Source organism: Nerophis ophidion, linkage group LG26 (genome assembly GCF_033978795.1).
Source record: "Nerophis ophidion isolate RoL-2023_Sa linkage group LG26, RoL_Noph_v1.0, whole genome shotgun sequence".
Lineage (NCBI taxonomy): Eukaryota > Metazoa > Chordata > Actinopteri > Syngnathiformes > Syngnathidae > Nerophis > Nerophis ophidion.
Genome location: NC_084636.1, coordinates 28433674 through 28457897, shown reverse-complemented (window position 1 = coordinate 28457897; position 24224 = coordinate 28433674). Strand labels below are relative to the sequence as shown.

Below are 24224 nucleotides of genomic sequence, written 5' to 3'. Positions count from 1 at the left end.
TCCTGGTGAGGTTTAAAGACATTTCCTACAACTACAGCACCTGTATTGTGCTGCTGAAGCAAGTCAGTTTTTTGACATTTTAGCGAAAAATGTTTTCCAAAAATATGCATTTTCGGGTATTGTCGGCACTCCTGATGAGGTTTTGAGACATTTCCTTCAACTACAGCGCCAGTATTGCGCTGCTGAAGCAAGTCTGTGTTTTCAAATTTTGGCGTAAGGGCCCCCGCTTACGAAATTTTTGCGAATAAAGTTTTCCAAAAATATACATTTTCTGCAATTTTCGTGTATCGTCGGCACTCCTGAAGAAGTTTTGAGATATTTCCTACAACTACAGCACCAGTATTGTGCTGCGAAAGCAAATCCGTTTTTTCAAATTTTTGTGAAATTTTAGCGAAAAAAGTTCTCCAAAAATATGCATTTTCTGCCATTTCCGTGTATTGTCGGCACTCCTGATGAGGTTTTGAGACATTTCCTACAGCTACAGCACCAGAATTGTGCTGCTGAAGCAAGTCCGTTTTTTGAATTTTTGCGTAAAGGCCCCCCCTTACGAAATTTTTAGCGAAAAACGTTTACCAAAAAATAAATTTTCTGCCATTTTCGTGTATCGTCCGCACTCCTGATGAGATTTTGAGACATTTCCTACAACTACAGCACCAGTATGGTGCTGCGAAAGTAAGTACGTTTTTTGAAATTCTTGCGAAATTTTAGCGGAAAAAAGTTTTTCAAAAATATGTATTTTCTGCCATTTTCGGGTATTGTTGGCACTCCTGGTGAGGTTTTGAGAAATTTCCTACAACTACAGTACCAGTATTTTGCTGCTGAAGCAATTCCGTTTTTTTAATTTTTGCATAAGGGCCCCCCCTTACGAAATTTTTTCGAAAAAAAGATTTTCAAAAATATGCATTTTCTGCCATTTTCGGGTATTGTCGGCACTTCTGATGAGGTTTTGAGACATTTCATACAACTACAGCACCAGTATTGTGCTGCGAAAGCAAATCCGTTTTTTCAAATTTTTGTGAAAGGGCCCTTACGAAATTTTAGCAAAAAAAGTTTTCCAAAAATATGCATTTTCTGCCATTTCCGTGTATTGTCGGCACTCCTGATGAGGTTTTGAGACATTTCCTACAGCAACAGCACCAGAATTGTGCTGCTGAAGCAAGTCCGTTTTTTGAATTTTTCCGTTAGGGCCCCCCCTTACGAAATTTTTGCGAAAAACATTTTCCCAAAAATACATTTTCTGCCATTTTCGGGTATTGTCGGCACTTCTGATGAGGTTTTGAGACATTTCATACAACTACAGCACCAGAATTGTGCTGCTGAAGCAAGTCCGTTTTTTGAATTTTTCCGTTAGGGCCCCCCCTTACGAAATTTTTGCGAAAAACATTTTCCCAAAAATACATTTTCTGCCATTTTCGGGTATTATCGGCACTCCTGGTGAGGTTTTGAGACATCTCCAACAACTACAGCACCAGTATTGTGCTGCGAAAGTAAGTATGTTTTTTCAAACTTTTGCGAAATTTTAGCGGAAAAAAGTTTTTCAAAAATATGTATTTTCTGCCATTTTCGGGTATTGTTGGCACTCCTGGTGAGATTTTGAGACATTTCCTACAACTACAGCACCAGCATTGTGCTGCCGAAGGAAGTCCGTTTTAGAAATTTTTGCGTAAGGGCCCCCCCTTACGACATTTTAGCGAAAAAAAGATTTTCAAAAATATCTTCTGCCATTTTCGGGTATCGTCCGCACTCCTGATGAGGTTTTGAGACATTTCCTACAACTACAGCACCAGTATTGTGCTGCAAAAGTAAGTAAGTTTTTCTAAATTTTTTGCGAAATTTTTGCGGAAAAAAGTTTTTCAAAAATATGCATTTTCTGCCATTTCCATGTATTGTCTGCACTCCTGATGAGGTTTTGAGACATTTCCTACAGCTAGAGCACCAGAATTGTGCTGCTGAAGCAAGTACGTTTTTTGAATTTTTGCGTAAGGGCCCCCCCTTACGAAATTTTTGCGAAAAAAGTTTTTCAAAAATATGCATTTTCTGCCATTTTCGGGAAGTGTCGGCACTCCTGATGAGGTTTCGAGACATTTCCTACAGCTACAGCACCAGAATTGTGCTGCTGAAGCAAGAACGTTTTTTGAATTTTTGCGTAAGGGCCCCCCCTTATGAAATTTTTGCGAAAAAAAGATTTTCAAAAATATGCATTTTCTGCCATTTTCGGGTATTGTCGGCACTCCTGGTGAGGTTTAGAGACATTTCCTACGACTACAGCACCAGTATTGTGCTGCTGAAGCAAGTCAGTTTTTTGAATTTTTGAGTAAGGGCCCCCCCTTACGAAATTTTAGCAAAAAAAAGTTTTCCAAAAATAAGCATTTTCTGCCATTTTCCGTGTATTGTCGGCACTCCTGATGAGGTTTTGAGACATTTCCTACAGCTACAGCACCAGAATTGTGCTGCTGAAGCAAGTAGGTTTTTTGAATTTTTGCGTAAGGGCTCCCCCCCTTACAACATTTTAGCAAAAAAAGTTTTCCAAAAATATGCATTTTCTGACATTTCCATGTATTGTCGGCACTCCTGATGAGGTTTTGAGACATTTCCTACAGCTAGAGCACCAGAATTGTGCTGCTGAAGCAAGTAAGTTTTTTGAATTTTTGCGTAAGGGCCCACCCTTACGACATTTTAGCGGAAAAGGTTTTTCAAAAATATGCATTTTGTGCCATTTTCGGGTAGTGTCGGCACTCCTGGTGAGGTTTTGAGACATTTCCTACAACTACAGTACCAGTATTGTGCTGCTGAAGCAATTCCGTTTTTTTAATTTTTGCGTAAGGGCCCCCCTTATGAAATTTTTGCGAAAAAAAGATTTTCAAAAATATGCATTTTCTGCCATTTTCGGGTATTGTCGGCACTCCTGGTGAGGTTTAAAGACATTTCCTACGACTACAGCACCTGTATTGTGCTGCTGAAGCAAGTCAGTTTTTTGAATTTTTGAGTAAGGGCCCCCCCTTACGAAATTTTTGCGAATAAAGTTTTCCAAAAATATACATTTTCTGCAATTTTCGTGTATCGTCGGCACTCCTGAAGAAGTTTTGAGACATTTCCTACAACTACAGCACCAGTATTGTGCTGCTGAAGCAAGTCCGTTTTTTGAATTTTTGCGTAAAGGCCCCCCCTTACGAAATTTTTAGCGAAAAACGTTTACCAAAAAATAAATTTTCTGCCATTTTCGTGTATCGTCCGCACTCCTGATGAGATTTTGAGACATTTCCTACAACTACAGCACCAGTATGGTGCTGTGAAAGTAAGTACGTTTTTTGAAATTTTTGCGAAATCTTAGCGGAAAAAAGTTTTTCAAAAATATGTATTTTCTGCCATTTTCGGGTATTGTTGGCACTCCTGGTGAGGTTTTGAGAAATTTCCTACAACTACAGTACCAGTATTTTGCTGCTGAAGCAATTCCGTTTTTTTAATTTTTGCATAAGGGCCCCCCCCCCCTTACGAAATTTTTTCGAAAAAAAGATTTTCAAAAATATGCATTTTCTGCCATTTTCGGGTATTGTCGGCACTCTTGGTGAAGTTTAGAGACATTTCCTACGACTACAGCACCAGTATTGAGCTGCTGAAGCAAGTCAGTTTCTTGAATTTTTGCGTAAGGGCCACCCCTTACAACATTTTAGCGGATTTTCTTTTTTCAAAAATATGCATTTTCTGCCATTTGGGTATTGTCGGCACTTCTGATGAGGTTTTGAGACATTTCATACAACTACAGCACCAGTATTGTGCTGCGAAAGCAAATCCGTTTTTTCAAATTTTTGTGAAAGGGCCCTCCCTTACGAAATTTTTGCGCAAAAGTTTTCCAAAAATATGCATTTTCTGCCATTTTCGGGAAGTGTCGGCACTCCTGATGAGGTTTCGAGACATTTCCTACAACTACAGCACCAGTATTGTGCTGCTGAAGCAAGTCCGTTTTTTTAATTTTTCCGTAAGGGCCCCCCCCCCCCTTACGAAATTTTTGCGAAAAAAGTTTTCTAAAAATATGCATTTTCTGCCATTTTCGTGTATTGTCGTCACTCCTGATGAGGTTTTGAGACATTTCCTACAGCTACAGCACCAGAATTGTGCAGCTGAAGCAAGTCCGTTTTTTGAATTTTTCCGTTAGGGCCCCCCCTTACGAAATTTTAGCGAAAAACGTTTTCCAAAAAATACATTTTCTGCCATTTTCGGGTATTGTTGGCACTCCTGGTGAGATTTTGAGACATTTCCTACAACTACAGCACCAGTATTGTGCTGCCGAAGGAAGTCCGTTTTAGAAATTTTTGCAAGTCAGTTTTTTTAATTTTTGAGTAAGGGCCCCCCCTTACGAAATTTTAGCAAAAAAAAGTTTTCCAAAAATAAGCATTTTCTGCCATTTCCTTGTATTGTCGGCACTCCTGATGAGGTTTTGAGACATTTCCTACAGCTACAGCACCAGAATTGTGCTGCTGAGGCAAGTAGGTTTTTTGAATTTTTGCGTAAGGGCCCCCACTTACGACATTTTAGCGAAAAATGTTTTCCAAAAATATGCATTTTCGGGTATTGTCGGCACTTCTGATGAGGTTTTGAGACATTTCCTTCAACTACAGCACCAGTATTGTGCTGCTGAAGCAAGTCTATGTTTTCAAATTTTTGCGTAAGGGCCCCCCTTACGATATTTTAGCGGAAAAAGTTTTCCAAAAATATGTATTTTCTGCCATTTTCGGGTATTGTTGGCACTCCTGGTGAGATTTTGAGACATTTCCTACAACTACAGGACCAGTATTGTGCTGCTGAAGCAAGTCAGTTTTTTGAATTTTTCCGTAGGGGCCCCCCCTTACGAAATTGTTGCGAAAAAAGTTTTCCAAAAATATGCATTTTCTGTCATTTTCGTGTATTGTCGTCACTCCTGATGAGGTTTTGAGACATTTCCTACAGCTACAGCACCAGAATTGTGCTGCTGAAGCAAGTCCGTTTTTTGAATTTTTCCGTTAGGGCCCCCCCTTACGAAATTTTAGCGAAAAACGTTTTCCAAAAAATACATTTTCTGCCATTTTCGGGTATTGTCGGCATTCCTGGTGAGGTTTTGAGACATTTCCAACAACTAGAGCACCAGTATTGTGCTGCGAAAGTAAGTATGTTTTTTCAAACTTTTGCGAAATTTTAGCGGAAAAAAGTTTTTCAAAAATATGTATTTTCTGCCATTTTCGGGTATTGTTGGCACTCCTGGTGAGATTTTGAGACATTTCCTACAACTACAGCACCAGTTTTGTGCTGCCGAATGAAGTCCGTTTTAGAAATTTTTGCGTAAGGGCCCACCCTTACGACATTTTAGCGAAAAAAAGATTTTCAAAAATATGCATTTTCTGCCATTTTCGGGTATCGTCCGCACTCTTGATGAGGTTTTGAGACATTTCCTACAACTACAGCACCAGTATTGTGCTGCAAAAGTAAGTACGTTTTTTTCAAATTTTTGCGAAATTTTAGCGGAAAAATGTTTTTCAAAAATATACATTTTCTGCCATTTCCGTGTATTGTCGGCACTCCTGATGAGGTTTTGAGACATTTCCTACAGCTAGAGCACCAGAATTGTGCTGCTGAAGCAAGTAGGTTTTTTGAATTTTTGCGTAAGGGCCCCCCCTTACGAAATTTTAGCGAAAAAAGTTTTTCAAAAATATGCATTTTCTGCCATTTTCGGGAAGTGTCGGCACTCCTGATGAGGTTTCGAGACATTTCCTACAGCTACAGCACCATAATTGTGCTGCTGAAGCAAGAACGTTTTTTGAATTTTTGCGTAAGGGCCCCCCCTTATGAAATTTTTGCGAAAAAAAGATTTTCAAAAATATGCATTTTCTGCCATTTTCGGGTATTGTCCGCACTCCTGGTGAGGTTTAGAGACATTTCCTACGACTACAGCACCAGTATTGTGCTGCTGAAGCAAGTCAGTTTTTTGAATTTTTGAGTAAGGGCCCCCCCCCCCTTACGAAATTTTAGCAAAAAAAAGTTTTCCAAAAATAAGCATTTTCTGCCATTTCCGTGTATTGTCGGCACTCCTGATAAGGTTTTGAGACATTTCCTACAGCTACAGCACCAGAATTGTGCTGCTGAAGCAAGTAGGTTTTTTAAATTTTTGCGTAAGGGCCCCCCCTTACGACATTTTAGCGAAAAATGTTTTCCAAAAATATGCATTTTCGGGTATTGTCGGCACTCCTGATGAGGTTTTGAGACATTTCCTTCAACTACAGCACCAGTATTGTGCTGCTGAAGCAGGTTCGTGTTTTCAAATTTGTGCGAAATTTTAGCGGAAAAAAGTTTTTCAAAAATATGTATTTTCTGCCATTTTCGGGTATTGTTGGCACTCCTGGTGAGATTTTGAGACATTTCCTACAACTACAGCACCAGTATTGTGCTGCTGAAGCAAGTCCGTTTTTTGAATTTTTCCGTAAGGACCCCCCCCTTACGAAATTTTAGCGAAAAAAGTTTTCCAAAAATATGCTTTTTCTGCCATTTTCGTGTATTGTCGGCACTCCTGGTGAGGTTTAGAGACATTTCCTACAACTACAGTACCAGTATTGTGCTGCTGAAGCAATTCCGTTTTTTAAATTTTTGCGTAAGGGCCCCCTACCCTTACGAAATTTTTGCAAAAAAAAGATTTTCAAATATATGCATTTTCTGCCATTTTCGGGTATTGTCGGCACTCCTGGTGAGGTTTAGAGACATTTCCTACGAATACAGCACCAGTATTGTGCTGCTGAAGCAAGTCAGTTTTTTTAATTTTTGAGCAAGTAAAATTACGAAATTTTAGCAAAAAAAGTTTTCCAAAAATATGCATTTTCTGCCATTTCCGTGTATTGTCGGCACTCCTAATGAGGTTTTGAGACATTTCCTACAGCTACAGCACCAGAATTGTGCTGCTGAAGCAAGTACGTTTTTTGAATTTTTGCGTAAGGACCCCCCCCTTACAAATTTTTTGCGAAAAAAGTTTTCCAAAAATATACATTTTCTGCCATTTTCGTGTATCGTCGGCACTCCTGAAGAGGTTTTGAGACATTTCCTACAACTACAGCACCAGTATTGTGCTGCTGAAGCAAGTCCGTTTTTTGAATTTTTGCGTAAGGGCCCCCCCCTTACGACATTTTAGCGAAAAAAAGTTTTTCAAAAATATGCATTTCCTGCCATTTTCGGGAAGTGTCGGCACTCCTGATGAGGTTTCGAGACATTTCCAACGACTACAGCACCAGTATTGTGCTGCTGAAGCAAGTCCGTTTTTTGAATTTTTCCGTTAGGGCCCCCCCTTGCGAAATTTTAGCGAAAAACGTTTTCCAAAAAATACATTTTCTGCCATTTTCGTGTATCGTCCGCACTCCTGATGAGGTTTTGAGACATTTCCTACAACTACAGCACCAGTATTGTGCTGCTGAAGCAAGTCAGTTTTTTGAATTTTTGAGCAAGTAAAATTACGAAATTTTAGCAAAAAAAGTTTTCCAAAAATATGCATTTTCTGCCATTTCCGTGTATTGTCGGCACTCCTAATGAGGTTTTGAGACATTTCCTACAGCTACAGCACCAGAATTGTGCTGCTGAAGCAAGTACGTTTTTTGAATTTTTGCGTAAGGACCCCCCCTTACGAAATTTTAGCGAAAAACGTTTTCCAAAAAATACATTTTCTGCCATTTTCGTGTATCGTCCGCACTCCTGATGAGGTTTTGAGACATTTCCTACAACTACAGCACCAGTATGGTGCTGCGAAAGTAAGTACGTTTTTTCAGATTTTTCGAAATTTTAGTGGAAAAAAGTTTTTCAAAAATATGTATTTTCTGCCATTTTCGGGTATTGTTGGCACTCCTGGTGAGGTTTTGAGACATTTCCTACAACCACAGTACCAGTAATGTGCTGCTGAAGCAATTCCGTTTTTTTAATTTTTGCGTATGGGCCCCCCTTACGAAATTTTTGCGAAAAAAAGATTTTCAAAAATATGCATTTTCTGCCATTTTCGGGTATTGTCGGCACTCCTGGTGAGGTTTAGAGACATTTCCTACGACTACAGCACCAGTATTGTGCTGCTGAAGCAAGTCAGTTTTTTGAATTTTTGAGTAAGGGCCTCCCCTTACGAAATTTTAGCAAAAAAAGTTTTCCAAAAATATGCATTTTCTGCCATTTTTGGGTATTGTCGGCACTCCTGGTGAGGTTTAGAGACATTTCCTACAACTACAGTACCAGTATTGTGCTGCTGAAGCAAGTCAGTTTTTTGAATTTTTGAGCAAGTAAAATTACGAAATTTTAGCAAAAAAAGTTTTCCAAAAATATGCATTTTATGCCATTTCCGTGTATTGTCGGCACTCCTAATGAGGTTTTGAGACATTTCCTACAGCTACAACACCAGAATTGTGCTGCAGAAGCAAGTACGTTTTTTGAATTTTTGCGTAAGGAATTTTTTGCGAAAAAAGTTTTCCAAAAATATACATTTTCTGCCATTTTCGTGTATCGTCGGCACTCCTGAAGAGGTTTTGAGACATTTCCTACAACTACAGCACCAGTATTGTGCTGCTGAAGCAAGTCAGTTTTTTGAATTTTTGCGTAAGGGCCCCCACTTACGACATTTTAGCGAAAAAAAGTTTTTAAAAAATATGCATTTCCTGCCATTTTCGGGAAGTGTCGGCACTCCTGATGAGGTTTCGAGACATTTCCAACGACTACAGCACCAGTATTGTGCTGCTGAAGCAAGTCCGTTTTTTGAATTTTTCCGTTAGGGCCCCCCCTTATGAAATTTTAGCGAAAAACGTTTTCCAAAAAATACATTTTCTGCCATTTTCGTGTATCGTCCGCACTCCTGACGAGGTTTTGAGACATTTCCTACAACTACAGCACCAGTATGGTGCTGCGAAAGTAAGTACGTTTTTTCAAATTTTTGCGAAATTTTAGTGGAAAAAAGTTTTTCAAAAATATGTATTTTCTGCCATTTTCGGGTATTGTTGGCACTCCTGGTGAGGTTTTGAGACATTTCCTACAACTACAGCACCAGTATTGTCCTGCTGAGGCAAGTCCGTTTTTTTAATTTTTGCGTAAGGGCTCCCCCCCCTTACGACATTTTTGCAAAAAAAAGATTTTCAAATATATGCATTTTCTCCCATTTTCGGGTATTGTCGGCACTCCTGGTGAGGTTTAGAGACATTTCCTACGAATACAGCACCAGTATTGTGCTGCTGAAGCAAGTCAGTTTTTTGAATTTTTGAGCAAGTAAAATTACGAAATTTTGGCAAAAAAAGTTTTCCAAAAATATGCATTTTATGCCATTTCCGTGTATTGTCGGCACTCCTAATGAGGTTTTGAGACATTTCCTACAGCTACAGCACCAGAATTGTGCTGCAGAAGCAAGTACGTTTTTTAAATTTTTGCGTAAGGACCCCCCCTTACGAATTTTTTGCGAAAAAAGTTTTCCAAAAATATACATTTTCTGCCATTTTCGTGTATCGTCGGCACTCCTGAAGAGGTTTTGAGACATTTCCTACAACTACAGCACCAGTATTGTGCTGCTGAAGTAAATACGTTTTTTCAAATTTTTGCGAAATTTTTGCGAAATTTTAGCGGAAAGAAGTTTTTCAAAAATATGTATTTTCTGCCATTTTCGGGTATTGGTGGCACTCCTCGTGAGATTTTGAGACATTTCCTACAACTACAGCACCAGTATTGTGCTGCCGAAGGAAGTCCGTTTTAGGAATTTTTGCGTAAGGGCCCCCACTTACGACATTTTAGCGAAAAACAGATTTTCAAAAATATGCATTTTCTGCCATTTTCGGTTATCGTCCGCACTCCTGATGAGGTTTTGAGACATTTCCTACAACTACAGCACCAGTATTGTGCTGCAAAAGTAAGTACGTTTTTTCAAATTTTTGCGAAATTTTAGCAGAAAAAAGTTTTTCAAAAATATGCATTTTTCTGCCATTTCCATGAATTGTCGGCACTCCTGATGAGGTTTTGAGACATTTCCTACAGCTACAGCACCAGAATTGTGCTGCTGAAGCAAGTCTGTGTTTTCAAATTTTTGCGTAAGGGCCCCCCCTTACGAAATTTTAGTGAAAAAAGTTTTCCAAAAATATACATTTTCTGCCATTTTCGTGTATCGTCGGCACTCCTGAAGAGGTTTTGAGACATTTCATACAACTACAGCACCAGTATTGTGCTGCTGAAGCAAGTCCGTTTTTGGAATTTTTGCGTAAGGGCCCCCCCTTAGGAAATTTTAGCGAAAAACGTTTTCCAAAAAATACATTTTCTGCCATTTTCGTGTATCGTCCGCACTCCTGATGAGGTTTTGAGACATTTCCTACAATTACAGCACCAGTATGGTGCTGGGAAAGTGAGTCCGTTTTTTCAAATTTTTGCGAAATTTCAGTGGAAAAAAGTTTTTCAAAAATATGCTTTTTCTGCCATTTTCGTGTATTGTCGTCACTCCTGCTAAGGTTTTGAGACATTTCCTACAGCTACAGCACCAGAATTGTGCTGCTGAAGCAAGTCCGTTTTTTGAATTTTTCCGTAAGGGCCCCCCCTTACGAAATTTTTGCGAAAAAAGTTTTCCAAATATATGCTTTTTCTGCCATTTTTGTGTATTGTCGTCACTCCTGCTAAGGTTTTGAGACATTTCCTACAGCTACAGCACCAGAATTGTGCTGCTGAAGCAAGTCCGTTTTTTGAATTTTTCCGTAAGGGCCCCCCCTTACGAAATTTTAGCGAAAAAAGTTTTCCAAAAATATGCTTTTTCTGCCATTTTCGTGTATTGTCACTCCTGCTGAGGTTTTGAGACATTTCCTACAGCTACAGCACCAGAATTGTGCTGCTGAAGAAAGTCCGTTTTTTGAATTTTTGCGCAAGGGCCCTTACGACATTTTAGCAAAAAAAAGTTTTTCAAAAATATGCATTTTCTGCCAATTTCGTGTATTGTCGGCACTCCTGATGAGGTTTTGAGACATTTCCTACAGCTACAGCACCAGAATTGTGCTGCTGAAGCAAGTCCGTTTTTTGAATTTTTCCGTAAGGGCCCCCCCTTACGAAATTTTAGCGAAAAAAGTTTTCCAAAAATATGCTTTTTCTGCCATTTTCGTGTATTGTCACTCCTGCTGAGGTTTTGAGACATTTCCTACAGCTACAGCACCAGAATTGTGCTGCTGAAGCAAGTCCGTTTTTTGAATTTTCGCGCAAGGGCCCTTACGACATTTTAGCGAAAAAAAGTTTTTCAAAAATATGCATTTTCTGCCATTTTCGTGTATTGTCGGCACTCCTGATGAGGTTTTGAGACATTTCCTACAGCTACAGCACCAGAATTGTGCTGCTGAAGCAACTCCGTTTTTTTGAATTTTTTTAACTTTTTTAAGCGAAAAAAAGTTTTCCAAAAATATGCATTTTCTGCCATTTTCGGGTTTTGTTCGGACTCTTAATGACGTTTTGAGACATCTCCTACAACTACAGCACCAGTATTGTGCTGATGAAGCAAACCGTTTTTTGAATTTTTGTATAAAATCTGGCCTAAATCGGGATCTTCTTCAAGGTTATATTCCATGCGTTGAGACCGGCGCATGCGTGATACAAAGAGTCCCCTCCGGCACCCCTACCCACGTAAGAGACCTGGTTTTCATTTGTAAAATTTAGGAGCGGCAGTCCAACTTTGAAAAAGCCAAACAAGATCAGGTTAAGGTGTTTTTATGGGTTGCAAAATGCTTCTTTTGTGCAGAATTATTTGAGAAATGAGACTAATTTAGTGCATGGAAACATAGTCAGCCGGTTTTACAGATACCACAAGATGTGGTGGTATTAATCTCCCAGAGGAATGCGTTTATTTATTCAAGCGGCACCTGGCGATCGATTGGGGCACAGTGTCTGTTTGAGGAAACACAGAACTTCCTAATACTGCAGCGACATTTGAAAATGGCAGTAAAAAAAACTTTTGAAGTTTTCTTGAAAAAGCCTTTTAAAAAGTATGGAGCACTTAAAAAAAACACCAAACCCAGCAAAGTGTCCCAACATGCACCTTACCAAAGTTAGTCTCCTCTCCAAGATCTCTCCCATACTTGGACATGCATTCTCCCAGCAGGCCCTCGGCTTGGGGGTAGCCGGGGTTCTTCACCTGACCCCGGATTTTAGACATGGTGTTCAACATGGACAGTTTGGCCCTTGATGCTGCCCGTGGAAGAGGAGGTTGTGATGAAACTCTTCCAACAAAGGATGAACACATTTACACTAGCCAGGTTTTTGCTGTTGTTGCTTACCCGGGTTGGGTTGGAGATACTCGGAGGTTTTAGAGATCACCTCCGCTACGGCTTTACTGGTCACGTCCACCCTCTAGGAATAATATCGAGATGCCAACCTCAAATTGTGCAAAGTACTACTGTAATATTGGCTGTTGAAGTCATCTAACAATGTTTTCCACTTTATAATCGCAAAAATACGCCGTCTTACCCGCTCCAAGTCTCTGAAGTCATCATCGAGTTTGGTTCCTTCTGCGCCGCCAACTTTCTCACTCACCATCTAGCAGTAGAAACAAAGGTGGGGGGTGAATAAAGAGAGAGGCCATTTCATATCCCCCATAAGGATTTAATGAACACGTTAACCTGCAGGCCATAAATGTTGCTGTTTGCTAAGTTTGAGAGATTTTGAAGTACTCTCACAAGTAAACACTGCATGCCCTGAGCGTTGGCATTCAAAAATGCAAAGCAGAGCTATTCAACCGGTGGCCTGGGGGCCAAATCTGGCCTGGGAATGGCACCATACTGGCCCCCAAGTTTAGTTCACAACTTGGGAGCCAGATATTTTTACAGCATATTTTTAAAAACTGTATCTATTGCCTAGAGCAGGGGTCGCCAACCTTTACCACTTAAAGAGCCATTTTGACCCGTTTCACAAAATGAAGAAGATAATGGGAGCCGCAACCATTCTTGCGGATATCTGCTGGTGGTCACCCAGATAACAATAATAAGGGTGTGCTATGAAGCCATTGCCTTTTACACCTTCTACAACATGTACAAACTGCTTGCCAGTCCAGCAACATGTTGTATGTGTTCCGTAGACACAGGTACGAGATTGCAAGGCATACTGGGTGATACAGGTTACACTGAAGGTTGTGATATAAACAACTTTAACACTCTTACTAATATGAGCCACACTGTGAACCCACACCAAACAAAAATGACAAACACATTTCGGGAGAACATCCTCACAGCAACAACATAAACGCGACACAACAAATACCCAGAATCCTTTGCATCCATGACTCTTCTTGACTATATTATACACCCCCACGCCCGAACCCCGCCCACCTCAACCGACGCACGGAGGCGTTTAAGATTCTCCCGGAATCGTTCAAAAGTTTAAATTTCGATTCCTAGTTTCGATACCCAGTCCGCCGACCGGAAGAAGACGCCGCTGAACACCAACGAAGAAGCGCCCACCGCCGGAAGTGTTAGCATAGCCGAGCCTATGTAGCCGAGCGAGTCAGTCAAGCATGGATAGCGGGCGTCGGCGGTCGAAAATGTGGCTTTAGTTTACTAAAAAAATGAAATATCGGCAAAATGTAACATGTGCGACAGGACTGTTTTGTGCTTAGGTGGGTGCACTTCGAACATGATGAAGCACCTCCGAGTTCATGGAGTACAAATAAATGCGTGTCCCGTCTTCGACGCGCTGCGCCGACCGTCCTCCTCTGCCTCTTCCTCTGGCTCCGGCTCCGACGCCCAGCCTGGCACCTTGGTGACTGCACCGCAGTCCGAATCCGGTAAGTAAAACAATATATATGCAATAAATAATGTGTTTTGCGCCAACGTTGAGGCAGCTAACAAATTAGCCCACGTATTTTTTCATAGACAATTTACAACCTGCTAGCCAGGCTCCGCGATGTGCTCAGCGTACTCCGTTCACCGTAGCGGCAATGGGGAAGATGTCGGTGTCACATACGGAAGAGTGCCACAGAAAAGTCACTGCACACATTCAAAAGACTCCATCCCTTGTCAGAGGTGGAATCTCCAACATTTAGGTTAGTTAAGCAATAACGTTCGAGCTAAGCTAATTGATACTGGGCTAAAAAGTAACAGCAACATTACATGTTTGTTTATGTTTGCAGGGATATGGTGAAAACTCTCAACCCAAAATACGTACCACCTTCCAGGGACTACCTGTCAAACACATTGATCCCGGCATGGCACAAGAAGAATCGGAATCGAGAATCGTCAGGAATCGGAATCGAAACAAAGAATCGGAATCGTTCGAAATCAAATGATACCCAACCCTAATTATGCAGCTCATTTTTATTTTACAGTTATTGAAATATCTTGTGTGACATCATGAATAAAGGTGCACTTTGTTTTAAACTATTGCAGTGGTGTTCTGTACAAAAAGTGCACTTTAATTTAGTCTTGTTTTGATATGTCATCTTAGTGACATCATGCACCAAAGTGCACTCATAGCTTCTTTTAAAATGTCTCTGACAATCTTGCACTTTCTGTTTTGAAATGACATGAATGTTTGTGCCACTGCTTAATAACTGTTTAATAAATACAGTTTTGGTAAATTGACTTAATTGTGGTTTCCCTCACTTCATGAAAGTTTAAAATGAGCATATATTAATGCAGTATGAACAAGAATGTTTTCATGTAGACACATAGAATCATCATGCTGCTGTGATGATATGCATCAAGTGTTCATTCAAGGCTAAGGCAAAAATATCGAGATATATTTTGTGTATCGTGACATGGCTTAAAAATATCGAGATATTAATAAAAGGCCATACTGGCCAGCCCTACGTAAGAAGGTGGCTCGATCCGTAAATTGGTGATGTGGACCCCAAGCATATCATCAGTATATGATCCATACTGAAGTGATTAGGTAAATATTTTTATTTGGTGAAAAATAATAATTTTTCATGTTGACAAACTCAGAACAGAGGAGGACTTTGCGGGTAATAAACAACATATTTAAATGAATAGTAGATTGTAGTTTTTGCTTTCGTTTAATGATTGTGTAGTATTGACTTTGTCATGCTCAAACAATCATCCATCCATCCATTTTCTACCGCTTATTCACTTTGGGGTCGCTGGTGCCTATCTCAGATACAATCTGGCGGAAGGCGGGTACAACCTGGACAAGTCGCCACCTCATCACAGGGGCCCACATATATAGACAAACAACATTCACACTCACACACTTTAGTGTTGCCAATCAACCTATACCTGTAATAAAATACCAATAACTAGTTAAAAAATGTAGTAGATTTTTGCTAAACTAACACGAGCTTTCAATATAAAAAAAAAGTGAAAAATGTACAGTGATTGGTATTGGTATCGGCTGACTTCACTCATTGATGATCTGAATTGGCTCCATTAAGGAATGTCCCTAAATTAAACGTTTTTACAGAAAGTCAGATGTTTTTGTACAATTAGTGTCGAGATGACACAAGAGATGACTCAGTTTTCCTTAAAAAGCCATTTGAGTTCAAGCTTGTTGAGCGCTGGAGGACGTTGTTTTAAATGAAAGTTGCAACTATGACAAAGGTTTGACCCACAAATATATGCTCGACTGAAAGGGTGTGGGGTGTGATATGTTTGCCTTTATTTTGCAGACTTTTTCACTTTGTATTTTGTCATTCTAAGCAGGTTTTATCTAGGGTTGAGCTTGTCAGCCTTGGGGAAATGAAATAAGACAACTGTCTGAAGTGTTCACATCTGTAATAGCTGCAAAGTTCTTTTAAGTCGGTCCAGAAAAACACACTTAGATAAAAGCGATGATTTACAGCCCCAGGTTGTAAAATAACACTGACCCACTTTAAGTACAATGAATGCATTATTGACCCTTATGTCATTAGAACAGCATTTACAGCAGTAAGATAACTTTTGATTCAGCAATTCAAGCTGTCTCATGACAGCTTGACTAATCAGCAAAGTTCTGGGCTCCTTTTGTAATGACTGGAATTGAAGTTTTATTTTGGTGCAGAGCGAAGGTTGAAATCCAGCCTTGAAGCTTTCAGGTCACTAGTTGAGATACCGAAGCTACACCCTTAGCACTATTTAGCAAATCAGAGCAGAGAGAATAAGCCAGGGGTGTCAAAACTACAGTATTTTCACTGAGGACTGCCCACTGAAAAACAAAAGTATGTGAGGGCCATTTTAATATTATTTATTTTAAAAAACAATATAATATAAATTGTAGCCATTAGAGCTCCCCTTAATTGTTGGTGAATGTTAAATGTTAAAAAAGAACTCAGTCATTAAAATGTAAAAAAAAAAAAAAAAGTCAGTTTTTTTGTTTGTTTTACTTTTAACACTAAAATATCAAAAGATAGACTTTAGATCGGTTGACATCAAGTTTACTCTTTTTGTTTAATGCCCTTTTTTGTCAAAGAAAACCATGTTTTTTTATGGCAAAATCTCAAAATATGTAATATATATCCATACATCCATTTTCTACCGCTTGTCCTTTTTGGGGTTGCTGGAGCCCATCTCAGCTGCATTCGGGCGGAAGGTGGGGTACACCCTAGACAAGTCGCCACCTCACCGAACGGCCAACATAGATAGACAGACAGCATTCACACTCACATTCACACACTAGGGCCAATTTAGTGTTGCTATTCAACCTATCCCAACTTGATGTGAAGTAATTGGAGTCTTAAATAGGTGACTATTTCATAACAACTTTGCTTTTGATTCAATATTATTTTGCTAACGATCAATCAATCAATCAATGTTTATTTATATAGCCCCAAATCACAAATGTCTCAAAGGACTGCACAAATCATTACGACTACAACATCCTCGGAAGAACCCACAAAAGGGCAAGGAAAACTCACACCCAGTGGGCATGGAGAATTCACATCCAGTGGGACGCCAGTGACAATGCTGACTATGAGAAACCTTGGAGAGGACCTCAGATGTGGGCAACCCCCCCCCTCTATGACAGTTGAAAAAATAAAAGACAACGTCTCAGGGAGCCCAAAGGCCCCCCACTCATAAAAGTGAAATAAGTCATATATAAATTATATTTTTACATTCAACTCTTAAAGGTGAACTGCACTTTTTTGGACCTTTGCCTTTCGTTCACAATCATTATCATATAAAAAATTGGCTTGTTCTTGGAAGCTAGCGACGCAGCTAATGGGAGCAATCAACTCTACCTCTAAGTTACTTTAAAAAGGCATTCAAAAACTGTCAACAATTCTCCATTTACATTTGGTGAACTGTATAGTAACCAAACTGTAGCAAAATTTTTAATGTGGAAGTGAACACTGAGGAACTATTTTTCTAGGCGTGCTGCGGTATTAGCAGTAAAAGATAATCACGGCAAGAGATAAACTAGCTTCTATGTCGTTTGACATAGGTGTTTTATCACAATGCGATAAGACACCTATCTGTACGGACTGAAGAACATGAACAATCATATTATAGTATCTGTAAAGTATTAGCCGACATTTCAGGTTTCGTTTGTACACAGCTCGACAGTGTATGTACTGTAGTGTACGGGGACGTGCTGCATGTATCATGATCAATAACACGATGGACAGTTGGTCTAAGCTGGCCAGGCACGTTTCCAGTTGATTTGGGCACTCCATTAATTCGGCATAGCTTTGCTCAAAAGTTGCAGATTTGCAGTGTGACCATGTCGCACTCTCTCAGCTTTTGCCTGCTCCATTGTTTCAGCCTCTTCTTTATGCTAGTTTCTCTAAGTAGCAGTTTATCCTCTGTATATTTAGTTAAAAAAATATCCATCCATCTTCATTCGCTTATCCGAGGTCGGGTCGCTGGGGCAGCAATATAAGCAGGGAAGCCCAGACTTCCCTGTCCCCAGGCACTTCGTCTAGCTCTTCCCGGGGGATCCCGAGGCGTTCCCAGGCCAGCCGGGAGACATAGTCTTACCAACGTGTCCTGGGTCTTCCCCGTGACCTCCTACCGGTTGGACATGCCCTAAACACCTCCTTCGGGAGGTGTTCGGGTGGCATCCTAACCAGATGCCCGAACCACCTCATCTGGCTCCTCTCGATGTGGAGGAGCAGCGGCTTTACTTTGAGTTCCTCCCGGATGGCAGAGCTTCTCACCCTATATCTAAGGGAGAACCCCGCCACACGGCGGAGGAAACTCATTTCGGACGCTTGTACCCGTGATCCTATCCTTTCGGTCCCAAAGCTCAAAAGTAGTCGTCTTCGTTGTCTGTTACCAAGTTCGCCATGATTAGAAAACACACTCACGTTTGAGGGGGAGCTCCACAAATCATGTTGAACCCAGATTCTGATCTAACAAAGGTCTTAACTCATTCTCCTTCTATTCCACATCAATATGGAATCCACTCCCAACAGGTGCATAAGAAAATGAATCTCTATCCTCCTTCAAAACCGCACTAAAAGAACACCTCCAGGTAACTACAACCTTAACCTAACCCACATGTCCATTTCCCAGATGATATAATTGTGGACTGAATTGCTGATAGTAACCAAACCTAACACCCCCACCCCAACCCCCTCCACATCCCACCCCCTGGATAGTAAATAATTAAATGTAAATACCATGATGATTAACTTGTGTGATGACTGTATTATGCTGATAGCATGTATATGTACCATGAATGTATTAACTTGGACCCCGACTTAAACAAGTTGAAAAACTTGTGTGGGTTACCATTTAGTGGTCAATTGTACAGAACATGTACTGTTCTGTGCAATCTACTAATAAAAGTTTCAATCAATCAATCAATCAATCAATCAATAATTCAGGGAGTAGGAAAATATTTGTTGCAGGAAGTCGGAAGAGCGCTGCTATGGAAACAAAAATAAATGCGCCAAAGACTTAGTTCCGGTTGTGCATAAAATGACCAAAATTCGGTAAATATTTTACATATTACATATTGTTATAATCAAAATTATTTATAGATTTGCAGCGTTTATATAAAACCTAGATGGGGGAATTAGAAGTAGTTTTAGAGGTCTTTGAAGGCAACAATGGTGACTCCCATTAGCCGCATCTTGCAAGCGTTTTTTATCATTATTAAAATCCTTTAAAAAGACATGTGTTCTTGTTTCTCATGATTGTGAACGGTAGGAAAAATTCCCAAAAAGTGCAGTTCCCCTTTAAAATCTCTAGATTAACTTCAAATGTATCTGTCAATTAAAAGTTAGTATTTTTTGAGCAATTTCAATTTAAAGTAAAAAAAAAAAAAACTGTCTCCATGGCAATTTTGTGTTATTAGTGTCAATATAGCAACATTTTCTCATTAAATAAATAAATAAATGGGTTGTACTTGTATAGCGCTTTTCTACCTTTAAGGTACTCAAAGCGCTTTGACACTACTTCCACATTTACCCATTCACACACACATTCACACACTGATGGAGGGAGCTGCCATGCAAGGCGCCAACCAGCATCCATCAGGAGCAAGGGTGAAGTGTCTTGCTCAGGACACAACGGACGTGGCGAGGTTGGTACTAGGTGGGATTTGAACCAGGGACCCTCGGGTTGCGCACGGCCACTCTTCCACTGCGCCACGCCGTCCCATTACATTGCATCTATGTTTTCTTTTATTCCACTTTCCAAGTTTTTTTTAATAGTAGTTTTTAAAATGTGCAGCGGGCCACACTTTGGACACCCCTGGATTAGGCCTTGTGTCTACGTGCAAAATGTTAATTCATTTCAATTTCTAGTGTGTGTGTGTGTGTGTGTGTTAGCAGCCCATGAGCCCGCACAAGTGATATTTACATGCACACAGGATTAGGGAAGCGGAGCTAACACAACCACAAATGTAACAAAATGTGAGACAAGTGCTTTTTAAAGCTCAATTTCTCAGATGAGAAAACAAATAAATGTTCAGAGTTTCCCACAGGACTGTAATTTAACTGTTGGGTTTCATGGGGTGGGGTGGTAGTTGACGTCACCCTTTAATTTGCATGATGCATGTGGGCAAAAAACATGAAAAAGTAATCAAATATCTTAAGAAATACAAAGGAACTTAATTGTGTTGCTTCTCACAAGCCTTTAAGTGCTTTTAGATAGGGTAGAGGGGACACAGCAGAACCTGCTGCTTGTTGAGAAGAGCAGTATGTGCTTTCATGTTAGTCACCAAACGTGCCCAGTCACTACGTTTCCATGCACTAAATTAGTCTGATTTTTCAAATAGTTTTTTTTTTTTTTGTATTTTCACACCTATGCGTGAAGTCCAAGTGTCCATGCACACTCTCAAATGCAACTATTGGTCAAAAGTCATGTGCCTCCCGTACACTGGGGGATGCTTATTTCATTTTAGCGCGGATAACTGAATTACATTTGCGGTTGACCTATGATGTCACACTAGGATGTTATAGAACGTTGTATTAACTGATGTTCGCTGTAATATTGGCACAAATTACAAGTATTTTGTATCTAATGGCTCTGCTGATGTTAAATAGCAGACAGCATCAAGAAATGGTCTTGGATTGTGCTACAGGCAGGACGCTACTACCAAGAATGTATCGGGTCGGATGCAAAGAAAGGCGAGGGCAGCGTTTTTTCAAAATAATTTCGGATGAAAATCATGTAAAGTTCACTCAAAATGATCAGTGGATTGATGGAAGGACTTTTAAATCCTAAGAAAAAGCCTGTTGGTGCCCCGACTGATATGGTTGCAATTGTCCTGGACTATCTTGACCGTTGTGACAAATGCGGCGTGCAGTGGTTTGTATACGCCTTATTAATCACCTCTAGTACATCTGCTTCATTATCTTTCATCTCATTAAGCATTCTGACTTATATTCAGAGTCACATTTTACATTTGCTAAACTACTATTTTCCATGCAAAGAATGCATTGAACTGTACTGCATTCTTAAAATTTAAAACTGTTGTCGTAATTATTAAGTGGTTTGTCTTTGAATGTTGTTTATGTATTGTTGGCAGGCTGAAAACAGCTCAGCGGATTTGTGTGGAGTATACCATTTAAACGGCACCATAAAATTATCATTGAAAACGCACAATAGACAAGAACAATCAACCACGGACGCATTTCAGCTGTGTGTGTCAGCCTTCAATAATGACAAGAGGAATTTAGGAAATAAAAGACAATTAGGCCATAGGGCACATCTTAACATGTATAATTAAACATTAATTAAGCAAAACTATTGCTCCGGCCCGGCTGCACCTAATAATAATATAAATCCATTTAATAAAGTCATTATACAAATAAGGCAACAAAAGAAGTATCCCACACGTCTCTTTTGTAAAGCCGATATGGGCACCTACATCAACTATATGATTTCAATGAGAAGCTGGACAGGACAAAAAAATATATACATATATATATTTTAAAAAATGTTTAAAGCAAAAATATCATTCATACGATTACTCGATTAATCGATTAGTGTATTCGATAGAATACTCGATTACTAAAATATATGATAGCTGCAGCTCTAAAACATAGTTACAATAGTTGTTAATGACAAGCTACATTTACAGAAAGTTCCTTTAAAATGCGTTTATAAGCGAGCGTACCGAAGAGCGGCAAATCTAATTGTGTTATTCCAAATCTATCCGTGGCTGGCTGGGGCAAATAAACAAATGTATGAGAAAGACCTATATTGGTGGCAAGGATGAAACAAAAAAAATCACAAATTAGTCTTGAGCCATAACGGTATTTCGAATATATTTGAAGCCAACTAAGCTAAACATTGGTGGATTTTTATATTGTCACCTTAAATACATTTTTTGTATATATTTTCTTGAAACAGCACAATTATTTGCATTTAAAAAACATGTTTGTAGTAATAAATATGATTACAACATTTCAGAATTATATTTGTGTTATGAAACATATACCACAATAATATCATACCATGATAATACTGTACCATGAGAATATGACACCTTTATACCCCGACCAATTACCATGAATTGATTAACGTAAATTGATTAACGTGGACCCCGACTTAAACAAGTGGAAAAACTTATTCGGGTGTTACCATTTAGTGGTCAATTGTACGGAATATGTACTGTACTGTGCAATCTACTAATAAAAGTTTCAAATCAATCAATCAATCAATTACTGTGCTCCAATTAACAGTTCACCCTGAGTAGCAGGGTTGAACAATATACGAAATAAATATTAAATAGAGCTTTGAATACTATCATAATGCCGTGATAATGCATGTTGATAACACATTCTAGTTGTATGCCGAAAAGTGACAAGAGAATGACAGTGTCCTCAATGCAATATAAGCTAGCGAGCGAGCTAGGAGCTAATGTATCTCCACTGTTTAAAGCCACTTTTAAGTCAGCATTCTTCGCCTCCATGGTGGAAAATACACCAAGTTTCTTACAAGTATCATTATCATTGGAGGACAAGGAATAGCTAAACATGCGCTGCAAACTGTAGGACGGTACACTAAGCTATGATAATGAAAGGTGGGCAGATGTGGGCAGGTCGAAAGTGACAGTAATGATATTAATTATAGTATCACTTTATAGTCGAAATTACAGGGATTAAGATCAATATTTTATTATTATCATAAAATATAATTTTTTTGTCGTTTCGGTTATCGTTTCCAAACTCTGAAAATAAGTCCCTGGACAAAGCACTTTAAGGGCAAAATCCAAAGGATTTAAATCAGAGCTAACAGTATACAATCATTTTAAAAATAATAATGTTATTGTCACCAAGCCATTCTGTGTTTTTGTCTGATTATAATTGTGATTAAAAAAATTTAATTATTTCGTGGTTTTGAAAATGTTAAGTATGACTATCAGTATTTCTAACCATTTTTAAAAGTCTTTGTAACCCATTTCAAAATGCTTTCATCATCATTTACATACAAAATAATATATTGTGAGGTAAAAGGTTATCCAACGAGGCTGCAAAATATAGCAAAACACAGATTTTAGGCCATATCACCCATCTCTAGTGTGTGGTCTAAAAAAGAAAATAATAATATAAAATAGTCAAATAAACAATATGTGGCTGTAACCCTAGGTAACCTCCTAGTGTATTTTTAAGGAGTCCTACTATGCAAAAATAACTTATTTTATCTATTGGTACCTGTATTTGGGATTTGCATAATTCCCCAAAGTTTGAATTTAAACTACGAAGGTATGGCGGAGATATTTATAAAACAGTCTTGCCTAATTTAATACTTCCCCAGAACGAGCCGATTGGAATTCACTCAATTTGTGACAACTTTCCCAAGTGTGATGTCACCGGATAACTCCATAAAAGGTAGAGGTTTACCCGAAGGGCTTTGCGCGCTTCCGCCATTGTAGTCCTCCTATACCGTAGTCAATAAGTTCCTTCTTTTTTCTATCTTCTTGTTGTGGGGAAGACTGGCTCGTACATGCACATACATCCTCCGCTGTTGCCATTTGTAATACAATTTAGCATATAAGTCAAAATTGCATCTGTCAGTAGACTCCACATCGAAGCGCTAAAAACTACAACGTGCCTGACGGGGAGAAGACAGAGTGGAAGTGGAGGCATGTAAATAAGACCACCCACAACACGGCGCTTCCTGAAGAGAGTCATAACGCGGCTTAAAGATGGTCTGCAAAACATAGTCTATGCAACATTTTGACCAAAGAACCACAATTACATGTTAAGTAGTAAAGCAGCTAGATTGGAAGTATCACAACAAGTGGTCAGCATCCAGTAGTTAGCTTGATCTACCTCTGTAAGCACTGTGGTTGTACGGTATACCAGTATCAGTATAGCACCGCCATTCTCATGAATCATATTCGGTACTATGCTGCCTCTGAAAAGTACCGGTACAGATTGACTGGTACAAGGTCAACTAAAAGGAGTAACCCTAAGAAAGCATTACAAGCATGTTGTGTTTATTTTTTTAAAATAGTAACATTTATGTTTTTAGCGTCGTACGCCAAATAAGTCTGTAAGTATGTGCTGTATATAACGTTTTATTGTTGATGTGTGTGCAGTGTGTGTTACAGTAACCATCCATCCATCCATTTTCTACCGCTTATTCCCTTTGGGGTCGCTGATAACTAAAAATATTAAATATATTTTGTGTTGAAATATGGGGAAACAACTACAATTGTGTGCTCATTCACTAACTGTCTTACAAAAAGTATAAATTAGAATAATACGTAATGTTGTATATATAGAACATACAAACCATTTTTTTTATTTAATCACAATTATTGAAATTCAACAATTTGGTGCATTTGCAAACAGCTAAAATGATGTACAAGGAAAACTATAACCTGCTACCCAATAATGTACAAGAATT

General features: G+C 39.2%; 1 protein-coding gene across 1 annotated transcript in view; it reads right to left on the bottom strand.

The window, feature by feature from the left end:
• sh3gl1b (SH3-domain GRB2-like 1b) overlaps positions 1–24224 on the bottom strand; it is a 66147-nt gene that overhangs the window by 30318 nt on the left and 11605 nt on the right. The window contains exons 2-4 of the mRNA XM_061888780.1: positions 12454–12522; positions 12264–12336; positions 12031–12174 (exon numbers count right to left, since the gene is read on the bottom strand). Coding sequence (XP_061744764.1) covers positions 12031–12174; positions 12264–12336; positions 12454–12522 — 286 coding nt within the window. The remainder of the gene's footprint in view (positions 1–12030; positions 12175–12263; positions 12337–12453; positions 12523–24224) is intronic.